Source organism: Heterocephalus glaber, unplaced genomic scaffold, assembly GCF_053883595.1.
Source record: "Heterocephalus glaber isolate CG9 unplaced genomic scaffold, H.glaber_assembly_v1.0 deba00001498, whole genome shotgun sequence".
In the NCBI taxonomy this organism is placed as follows: domain Eukaryota; kingdom Metazoa; phylum Chordata; class Mammalia; order Rodentia; family Bathyergidae; genus Heterocephalus; species Heterocephalus glaber.
Window position 1 is genome coordinate 7,120,149 of NW_028258321.1, and position 10,278 is coordinate 7,130,426.

Sequence of the window (10,278 nt, forward strand, 5' to 3'; positions counted from 1 at the left end):
TTCCCAAAGGCTAAAGCTTCACTGCAGCAAACACTTCAGCACTGACCAGAGCTCCAGGCGATGGTGCCAGGCACTGGTCAGACTGGCAGGACAGATGGAACTGGCGGAACTGGGGCTTGTCAGCTGAGCGTCATCCCATTTAGTCAAGGATGTGAATTTTTCTTACATGTAAGCCATGCATCCTTGGGTTTGGAAATTTCTTAGTGGCTTTAGTAAAAGGTTTGTGGGGCTGGGGATTTAGCTCAGTGGTTCTAGTGCCTGCCTCAAAAGCAAAAGGTCCCGAGTTTGATCTGATACCAAAAAAAAAAGGGTTTGTGCACACCTGTGGATTGACTGGTTGTGCTGTTCTGTAGACAAACTGGATCCAGGGATGAGGCTCCCTGGAATGTCAAAGGGACCAGGAAGGTGACCACAGGCATAGCAGGCAGCCGGCCATGGAGAGGGGATAGAGTGGCTTCAGAGTCCGAAGCTTCAGCTCACACCCTGCTGCCTCACCTACTGGTAAAGCTGTGGGCAGCTTTCTTAATGTTCCAGGCCAGTGTCTTCTTTGCTAGGGATGGGCGTGAACTTTGAGGTGTGGTGGCACAACCTGGAATCCCAGCTACTTGAGAGGCTGAGGCAGGAGGGTCACAAGTTCAAGGCAAGCTTGGGCAATCTAGAGAGACCTTTGCTCAAAGTTTAAAAGGCTGGTGATGTAGCTCAGTGCTCCTTGGATTCAGTCCCAGTACTGGGGGGAAAGGAATGGACATAGCATGTCTGCCTCACAGGTGTGGTTGTGAAGACCAGGAGGGAAGGGACTGACAGCACTTGGCTGCTCCGAGCAGGTCCAGGTCCTATGTCAGCTGACTCCCCCGTAAGTAAACTTCTGCTCACCCTGAGAGGAGTGCATGACCCCAGCCCAGACTCCCTTAGGCTGCCGGGGAACCATGCAGCGCTAACATTTCTCTTCACCACCTAGCAGAGCTTTGGGCTGAAAGAGACAGATGAGGGTCACTTCCCTGCAGGAAAGGGGGAATGGATTTTATTATGTTCTTCTCGGTGTTATCGCCTTGCGTTTATCAAAGCCAAGACTTAGGGAAGGGAAGACAAGCATCTATAAACTGGTGAATAGCAGCTCTCGCCAGCTATACACAGGCATGAACTTTGAATCTTATAAAAAACAAAACAAAAAACAAAGGAGGGCCGGGGATTTGGCTCAGAAGTTCCGTGGCCTGCCTCGAAAGCACAAGGTCGCGAGTTGATCCCGGGTACCAAAAAAAAACAAAAACAAAAAGGAGGCTGCGGAAGCATGGAAGTAGAGCACCCCAGGGTGGTGGGAGGGATAACTGTCAGGGGCTCCTGCAGGCCTGTTTCCCTGGCAAATTGATGACTGATGGGGGTGAGGGGGTTGGTCCCCTAAAAGCTGCTCTCTGATGGAGTAGGGCAGTCCTTGGCCTGGTCCCTCTCTCTCTCCTGGGGACCAGAGGTCCCATGCCATATGCCTGCAGGAAACCAGATATCCCTGAGCCTGAACAATAGTCAGTGTGTGATCAGCTCCCTGGTGATGGAAGTGAAGGCAGGACTCCTTTGGAGGGAATAAAAGGTGCCTGCGGCAAGACGGATTTCCTCAGCTCAGAGCACTCTGCTGGGGAATGAGGCTCCCCACAGACAGGGGCCTGGTGTTTGGGAGACCCACAGGCAGCAGGCGTCCTCCTGGCCATCAGGGAGTGGAATCGAGTAGAGATCAATAAATAGACAGGTTCACAGTTTATTGACTATCCGGGGCATGGAAGCTGTTGTTCAGGGCAGTGCATTAGAGAAGCAGGAAAGCGATCTCAGAGGGTCCCAAGGCCCCTGCTCTGGCCCACTCAACTCTTCAGCCAGAGGGCACGGAGCTGGAGTCACGATCATCTAACTGTGCTCTGGACTCCCGCACCCGTTCCATCCCACATCCCAGCTTCCGTTTGGCCCGTCCATTTCGGCCTGGGCCCTCCTCTCAGGGATAACGGTGGGGCAGCAGGACCAAACCTCAGGAAAGCAGGAAGACCAGGGCTGGGCTTATCGGCAGTTCTTGCCTAGCATATGCAAAGCCCTGGGTTCTGTCCCCAGCACGCAGCAAAGGCAAAGAAAAGGAAGGGAAGGAGCTGAGACTGAGCAGGGCTCACGGATCACAGAATCCCATCATTAGTGGCCCGCGTGGGACCTGTGGGGTTAAGCACTTTTCCCACGTGCGTCCCTCTCAGGGAGTGTGGTGGCAGCTCCTGAAGGGGAACGCTTGTTCTGCCTGCGTGGCTTTCTGGCCGGGAGAGAGCTGGGCTCGTCGGATTTGTTTGTGCTCATAATGTCAGGGCAGACCAAGAACTTCTACCTAAAGATGCCCACATGGCAGTGTGGGGGACACGAGGAGATGGCTCCTTTGCTCATCCAGGAGAGATGGAGCCACTCCAGGGGTGCGGAGCCGCCGAGGGTGCATAAGGCCCCGCCTCCCCGGTCCCAACAAGGCTTCCTGTGCCAGCCCAGGTCCCCAGCCAGTTTTGGAAGCTAGGTTATTAGAAACCTGAATGACTCAGCTCAGGTTGGTCTACTACTGTCCTGGGGTTCCTCCCCTGTCCAGAAGGGGTGAGGCGCTGTCGGAAGTGACGTGGCCAGTGGAATGGTTCGGGGAAGGACGTCCCACCTGTCACCTGGCTTGCTGGTAGCTGGGAACGAGACTGAGGAGGGGAGGCCAGACATCAGCCCACAGCAGTGGCCTGCCTGCTCTTAGCTGCCAGGACCAACTGTATAAACACATACGTGTATGCCTATGTAGTAGGTAGCACAGCCTCGAGGGACTGTGTAACTCTGCTCTTTGACACCAGAGAAGAGAGAAAAAGGCTTATAAGGGTGCCTCATCCTGAGCTGGGATTTGGCTCTGTGGTTTCGACGCCTGCCTCGAAAGTGCAAGGACCCGAGTTCAATCCCCAGTACCAAAAAAAGAAAAAAAAAGAAGGAAGGATGCTTCGTCCAGCTTAATGGATTGCTGGTCTCAATAGCGACTGACCTACCAAGCTCCCTGGAGAGTACCAGGCAGATGGGCAAGCAGCAGAGATAGCAAGGTGGGCCTAAAGCAGCCACGCAGGGAGGTGAGGAAGGGACTGACCCTCCTCAAAGCCCCTTGTTGTAGTAAACCACCTCCATGCTGGGGTTTTGCTCATGGATCTGGGCTCTCAGCTCCGGCTCCAGCCTGCTCACTTGTATGGAGCTGCAACAGAAGAGCACAGCTGGATGTCCCCTGGATCCATCCCCTCCTCCCAGGCTGAAGAGTCCTCTCCTCCTGCTTCCAGAAGGCTGGCTTGCTGCATTCTCCCACCCCCAGATTGCCAAGGGCCTGCCCAGCCTCCCCGGAACACAGTAAAGGGCGAAGGGTCAGTTAGTCCCGAGACAGGCGCCCTGTGCAGAGCTCCCTGCCAAGCCAGGCAGCACTCACCTCCTCTGGGGGAACAGGGCACAGCACAGGGGGGTGGCAAATACCAGGCTGAGGGAGAAGAGCGTTAGAAAAGTTGTGAAACTTTGCCCTAAGAGTGTTTCCTCCCACACCCCACCCCACAGGGGTGCCAGCAGCTCCTGGGAGTGGAGACTGCCTCTTTTCCTTTATGGTGCTGGGGATGGGCCAGAGCCTCATGCATGCCAAGCAGATGCTCGGAGCTACATCCCCAGCTCTGGGGTGCAGACTGCCTGAAGCCAAAGAGACCTTTTGGAACCATTGAACGCAGCCTTGACTGAGGGTCTGGGTGAGGAAAGAGACTCCAAAGCCCTTATCCAGAGCCCCACGGCCAGAAAGTGGCAGAATCAGGAATTAAATGAGCAGAAAGCTCCTAGATGGTACCAAAAGGACATTTGCACGGTTTTCTGGTGGATGAAGACTGGAACTCTTCAATAAACTCGACCTTTAAGGTCAGGAATCAGTCCAGTCAGCCCTTAACACACACCGCACGCCTTACACCAGGAGAAGGTAGGAAAGGATTACATACAATCACCTCAAAGGCAGTAGATGCCTGCCCGCATCCACCGTGGACAAGGCACCCCCGTACCCCCAGATAGCCCCTCACTCACTTACCAGAAGCCCACCAGCCCCACCTGCAAGGGCGCCCCCAGCCAAGGTCGGCACTGTGGGAGACAAACATGGAAGGGCTGTGTCCCCTGCCTCCCGGCTCTAGCCCATCCCCCCGTCCTCCCGCTGAGCCCCACGACACATGGCCTCTGCCTTCTTCCAAGCTCATGCCCAGCTGCGCCCTCCGGCCAGGCCTACAGTACTTCCCAGCATTCCCTACACATTCTCACCTATTGGAGCTGATTCCCATGGCACTCCCTGCCTCTTTCTCTTCCCTCACTTCCTGCAGGAGTTGCTTTCTGCAGGAGGCTGCCTCTGAAGTGCCACTCTCTTCCTCCCATGCAAGCCGCACGAGTCTGTCCCTTCCCAAACCCACCTGCCGGGTACACGCCTTCCTCACTCTAACCCTAAGAAGCACCATTCTGTTTCTCAAACGTGCGAGGCTGTTCCTGCCTCAGGACCTCCACACTGCATGCTCTCTACCTGGAACGCTCTTCTCTGTGCTCTTTGCCTGGCTGTCCCCTTGTCACTCTTGGGACTGCGGAGACCCCTTCTCTGACCACCCTATCCAAGCTGCTGTCCCCTCCTGGTGTTCTACAAAGCACACACCTCAACTCACAGTGCTGCGTTTATTGGTTGCTTCTTTCTTCATTGGTTTCTACCCTAGACTATAAAATGCATGAGGACAGGAACTATGACTTTCCTGTTCTGTGCTTCCTCCACAGCCCGAGCTTCTCTGTCCCATGTGCGTGTGTGTGGTGTGGTGACAGAGTGACAGCACGATGCTATGAAGCTCAGCGATGGCAGTTCATCGCTATGTCAGAGCCCTCCAGCGTGATAGCAGGTCCTACAGGCCGGAAGCTGTGACCCTCCTCCTCCAGTCTTCCCCCTGCTCCCTCAGTGCCCTTCTGTGCAGCCCAGTTCATTCTTGCTGAATGAATGGCGCAGGGCTAGGAGTGGAAGTTCCAGACTCGGCCAGGCTGGGAGAGGGCTTGGGACCTGTCACTTCTCGCTGACCCCAGGACCCTCCAGATGGGAAAGTGAGGCACCCACCTTCAGGAAGTCCTTCTTCTCCAGAGCGTCCATGATCACTGGGGGAATGGCTGAGGGCAGAGCAGGGCAGAAGACATGAGCAGAGAGAAGCCGCAACCCCAGAGGAGGAAGGGCCTCTTCTCAGTTCTCCTCCCCCGGAATTGTACTGCTTCCCCCCAGAGCCTCCCGTGCCCCACCAGCCACTCCTCACCCATGGCAGGGATCGCCATCCCGATCCTCGATATCACCACCTGGAAGAGCCCCTGCCGGGCGGCGGTGACCGAGTGGCCCAGCCTCTGCCCCGCCTCATCAGTCACCGGGATGCCCACCTGCAGCTCCCTAGGAAGAGAAGGGCTGGGGTCAGACTGCAGCCTCAAATGCCCCAAATGCCCCCGGAGCAGGCAGTGCCTCCCCAGTCCTTCAGGCCCAGAGGCTGGTTCTCCCACCTCCGCGTCCCAGGCGTAGGGACTCAGCCGGACAGATGCAGCCACCCCGAGCCATGACCAGCATGACTGCCCCGAGTAAGCCGCTCCGTTTTCCCTGCAGCTTCCCCAGAAGACTGGAAGTACAGGCATTAGAGAGGAGCGTGGGGCTTTACAACCCCTACCCGGGTGCAGGCACTGCCAAGGCTGTGCCTGGTCTCGATGACAGTTTAAGTACCTTTTAGCTTGCGTTAGTCACTTCTGTCCTGTCATATACGCCCCTCCTTCCAACCCAAGTCTCTGGCACGCCCTGATCTTGCTGCTGCTGGGACACACGTCCGTCACAAGTCCTCATCAAACTGTACCCTGTTTGACCCTGGACTGTCCCTCCTTCCATCCCTCGGTGCCCTGGGGGACTCTGCACACGCCGGGACAGGGTTGTTCCAGAACGCGGGCTCAGCCTAAGACGGCTCAGCAGCTCACAGCCAGGGCAGGGGAGCACTGTCCCCACAAAGAGCCGGTGGACATGGCTTCCAGGCATGGAACATGCACACTGGGGCTGCCCGGGCCAGGAACCAGGGCCACTCACCTCTGCCTCATCAGGGGGATGTTGATGCAATTGGCTGCAGCCACGGCTGCAAAGGGCACAAATCTGCCAACCAAGGAGGGCAGGTGCTGGGGGGAAAGGTGCTGTTCAGTGGCCCTGAGGGCCATGGGGAATGGAGGGGCTCTAGGAGAAATATAGGGAGCCACAGGCCAGGACGGGAGGATAATGGGAAGTACTGCATAAAGGATGGATGGGGACAGTGGGGGACTTTACCTGGGTGAGGGATTTGAGTCCCAGAGCTGTGGCTACAGCCCCTGTGGTGGCACTCACATAGGCAGTGCCCAGCTGCCTGTGGGTAGAAGAACCAGGTCACAAGGGAGAGATGAGGAGCCCAGCATGTGGCTCTTCAGGGACAGGCAGGGCTGGAGGCATGGGAAAGCACCTAAGGCACAGAAAGCCCTCCGCAGCTCCCACATAAACTCATTAGCTGCCTTACTCCTTCCTTTTGAAGGGCAGTGGGTCCCCAAAGGACCTCAGGCAGAGAGGAGGCCCACAGGCCGCAAGGAGAGCTGAGCCCCAGGCACCGGGAGCAGCCAGAGAGCTCGGTCTGGAGGAGTGCTGCAGCTCTTCCCGGGGCAGAATCTCACCGAGTGGAGACGGGAGCATCGCCGCTGCGGTTGGAATAGTTAACGACGGCATTGAAGGACTGATTCACCCACTGCCAGAACACCACAGTTGGGGTCTTCCTGAGGGAATAAAGGTTCAGCACTTACTCCTTGCCCCTCTACAGTGGCCCCCATCCTTGAGCCTCTATATGAAATCCCAAAGGGTGCTACCAAACCATCAGGAGGAACCCAGTCGCTGACCCTAGAACTGCTCTGCTCACCCCTGCTTTCCCCTATACTCACTTTCTCAGGCTGAGTTCTGAAAACGGAGAGGGGCTAGCACAAGCTCCCACCCAACACCATTTATCCAGACCGGCCCGGTGAGGAAGCATACAGTCACCAAGGCCGGTTCTAGCTCACAGCACGCCCCAGCAGGCAGGGAGGAAGACTCACCTGTAGAAGGTGAGCATGCAGCCCGTGATGGTCATGTTCATGGGCACCTGGGCAGACATACGGCCAATGAGGACCACCTTCTCTCCTGTGTCCGGATGGAAGGCAGAGTCATACACGTGCTTGGCCCGCCATAGCTGGTCCTCTGTGAGTCCTGGGGTCACCACACCCGCCCTGCAGAAGTGGACAAGGCACTGCCAGGCTGTTCCAGGGCCAGATTCCCAAGCTCTGTCTGCCTCACAGGGAACTGAGCAGAAGACCAGGGGCTCTGGCCCCACCCTCAGAATAAAGGAGTCCTTGTCTCCAGGGGACATCACTAAAGGGGAGAGCCAGAGTTAGGGCAGTTCTATTTCCATTTCCCCTCTAGCCACAGATTTTCTACTGGGTCACAGGTGATGGTAGTTTCCAGTGGGTCAAAAACAACTGGGGATGCAGGGTGGGGCCAGGGATGTAGCTCAGTGGCAGCGCGCCTGCCTCATAAGCAAAAGGTCCTGAGTTCAAACTCTGGTACCAAAACCCCCCCAAAACCGACTAGAGCCATCAAAGGCTTCCTCCTGATGACAAGAGGAGCACCCTCCTACTTCCTTGAGCACTGACTTTCTCCACTCTTGCAGAAAGTGGACCAATAATGGGAAAGATCCTAGTGGAGGGCTTGTGCACAGGGCAGCCCCCACCCCACCCATAAATATCAGTGCCATCTCCTCAACCCAAACACCATACATTCTTTGGGTTAAAGCCCTTGGCATAGTTGTCTGCGATGTAGCCAGCAGGACCAAAGAGGGAGGGGGCTGTGGGACAGGGGCAGGGCCACTCTCAAGCCTGGGGAAGCAGGTGCAAAATGCTCTAGATTATCGCAAGGAATGAGACCATGGGGTCCAGGGTCAGGTGGGCAGGCTCACCTGTAGTTCTGCACAATGTTCCGGGCAGCTTCCAGCTGCGCCCCAGACAGCAGCAGGTTTCGGGGATCAGTAACAGTGAAGAAGTGCCGGGCTCTGCCCAGGAAAGTGCTTTGGTCCCAGCGAGGTTCCTGAATGTTGACATCCAAGGACAATTTACCCATTTTCTGCAAGACAGAGACAGGGGCCAGAGGGCTTCAAGGCTGGAGACCAAAGGCTTCACGAGTGGGAAGCTTGATGGCCCTGCCCTGGCTGCCGAGCTTATCACCAGTCCCTTCAGGAGCCCAAGGTGACTGCAGATAGGTGAGCAGGGTGGAGGAGTCATTTCCTAGGCAATGTCCTTGCCAGGGACCTACAGCCACTGGAGGAGGGCAGGGAAAAGACCAGTCAGGAAAACATCTATCTCCCTGTGCTCTGGCCTGGTGCACTTTCATGAGGGGATTTAACTGTGTGCGATTGATGCATGGATGAGCAACAACTAATCCCGCGCAGCTACTCATGAGCTCTGTATGCCAAAGACATATATGACCACACACCCATTCCCACGTCAGGTGCAGCCCACAGCTGCCCTGAGACCTAGATGCAAACCCTGCAGGCTGTTTGGCAAAAGCGTCCCACACTCCAGCCCTGACTGGGGTAGCGCAAGGGCTCCCACCGCCCATGGCTGCTCTGCCCCAGAGCTGAGCAGGGGACGTCAGCCCATTCCACCGCGCCAGCCACACCGCCCCTTTCCAGACCCCTCCAGCAACCACACTAAGACCCCAGCTCTGCCTGTCCCCCGGCGGGGCGGGGCTGGCAGAGACACCCACCAACCTCTTTCTGTGCCACCTCCCTCCAAAACGAGGCGGGATCAGTGACGCTCCCTCCACCCAGCAGAGAGGAAGGCCCGAGCAGCCATCTGGCCGTGCTACGCAAAATCCTGCAGAATGACTAATTCCTTCACCTCACTTCCTCCTCACAAGCAGAAAAACACTCACAGACCCACGCACAAAGACGGCACAGCCCTGCCAAACATCCCACACCCTGTACACACCGGCCGCAAAGACCGTTACACACACAGACACACACGCACGCACGCACGCACACCACGTCTGTCGCTCCACAGGCAGCCGCGCCCCACCCTCCTCCCGCAGCCAACCTCCCCCGTGGGTGGACCTCCACGGAGCCCGGGGTACTGAGCCTCGGGGACGGAGAGGGAGACGCCCCAAGGCAGGCCGCTTCTCCGGCGGCACCCTCTGTCCCGCACCCTGCCCGCCCCGCCAGCGGCGCTCCACTCACGCGTCCCGTCCCGCTCTCGCACTCGGCTCTCGGGCCGCGGCCCGCCCCTCCGCCTCCTGGGGACGTCACGTGACGCTCAGCAGCTGGGCGGGCGGGGCGCTGGGGTCTGAGCTCGGCAGGTCCCGGGCGGAGGGCGTCACTGGAGTACGGGCCCAGTTCGGGACCAGGTCCTACGGCCTGCAGAGCCAGTCACATCGGGGATCAACTCTGGTCCCCTCCCTCCCCCGCCAGGGAGGCGGAGGGGAGGCTTGGACTGGCGTCGGCCGCGGCCGCGTCGCCTGCGGTGCCCGGGCCGGCCTCTAGAGGCGCCCTGCCTCCAGCAGGGTCCGGCCGCGGCGCGCAGGTGGGCGGCCGAGGGCTAGGGTTACGGCCGTCTGCGGGGTGACGCCTCGGCAACGGCGTCTGCCGCCTGGGCCTTCCAGGCTCCAGCCCCGGGCCCCCTAGCTCCAGGCGCAGCCCCTTGGCAGCGACCCCTTCACGGCCGCGCCCCAGCCTCTCCCTGCCCCCTCCCCGGCCCCTCCGCGCAGTCCTCTGCTGCGTTGCGTCCCCCGGCTTGGTGTGTTCTGAGCCCTCAACGCTGCACCAGACAGCCCAAGCCCGTGACTGGAGGGCGGGAGCCTCGCACAACTCTGCTCAGAGACATCGGGAGGGTCGCACACAGGCGGGCGCGCACACGCACACGGTGCCCCCGGGACCGCGCCCCCACGTTTCACCTCTCCAGAACTGGGTGGCCGGGGAGACACCTACCTGCTGACAGCCTCGGCCAGGCGGCGCACGCCCGCACACGCTCGGTCCCGCGGGCTCAGGCCCGCTCCTCCCCGATGGCACCCCCCACGGAGCGTGGCGACTCGGCGAGCCCGGGCAGCGGGCGTGGCCGGAGCAGGCAGGCGCGGGGGTCCGACCCGGGGCTGGCAGAGCCGGCTGCCTGGCCAGGGGACGCGTAGGTCCCGACGCCCCCAGGAGGCGCTGGGGGGAGTGA

At 58.8% G+C, this 10,278-nt stretch overlaps 1 protein-coding gene and 1 long non-coding RNA gene across 9 annotated transcripts; one reads left to right on the top strand and one right to left on the bottom strand.

The window, feature by feature from the left end:
• Positions 1 to 1,731: 1,731 nt before the first annotated feature.
• Sfxn3 (sideroflexin 3) lies at positions 1,732 to 10,276 on the bottom strand. 8 transcript variants are annotated; one of them, XM_004866341.3, is made up of 12 exons: positions 10,047 to 10,276; positions 9,300 to 9,476; positions 8,025 to 8,188; positions 7,129 to 7,213; positions 6,718 to 6,816; positions 6,344 to 6,419; positions 6,113 to 6,198; positions 5,313 to 5,440; positions 5,123 to 5,172; positions 4,076 to 4,125; positions 3,446 to 3,493; positions 1,732 to 3,220 (listed from the first exon to the last, which is right to left on the bottom strand). In XM_004866341.3, exons 3-12 carry the CDS (start codon positions 8,164 to 8,166, stop codon positions 3,124 to 3,126), a joined length of 861 nt encoding a protein of 286 aa, XP_004866398.1. In that variant the 5' UTR covers positions 8,167 to 8,188; positions 9,300 to 9,476; positions 10,047 to 10,276; the 3' UTR covers positions 1,732 to 3,123. The 8 variants fall into 8 exon arrangements, with proteins under 8 accessions (XP_004866398.1, XP_004866394.1, XP_004866396.1 ...); XM_004866337.3 differs by having other exon boundaries at positions 7,129 to 7,299; positions 10,047 to 10,177; XM_004866339.3 differs by lacking the exon at positions 9,300 to 9,476 and having other exon boundaries at positions 7,129 to 7,299; positions 10,047 to 10,252.
• On the top strand, positions 5,436 to 6,857 carry LOC147825503 (uncharacterized). The gene is made up of 2 exons (XR_015440687.1): positions 5,436 to 5,622; positions 6,582 to 6,857. It is a non-coding gene; the product is annotated as an uncharacterized LOC147825503 (long non-coding RNA).
• Positions 10,277 to 10,278: the final 2 nt, after the last annotated feature.

Coding starts and splice junctions, on each gene's coding strand:
- Sfxn3 (XM_004866339.3), bottom strand. CDS start 8,185: ATGGGTAAATTGTCCTTGGATGTCAACATTCAGGAACCTCGCTGGGAC. Junction 6,420..6,717: donor GATGCTCCCGTCTCCACTCG/GTGAGATTCTGC, acceptor TTCTACCCACAG/GCAGCTGGGCACTGCCTATG. Junction 5,173..5,312: donor GATGGCGATCCCTGCCATGG/GTGAGGAGTGGC, acceptor CTCTGCCCTCAG/CCATTCCCCCAGTGATCATG.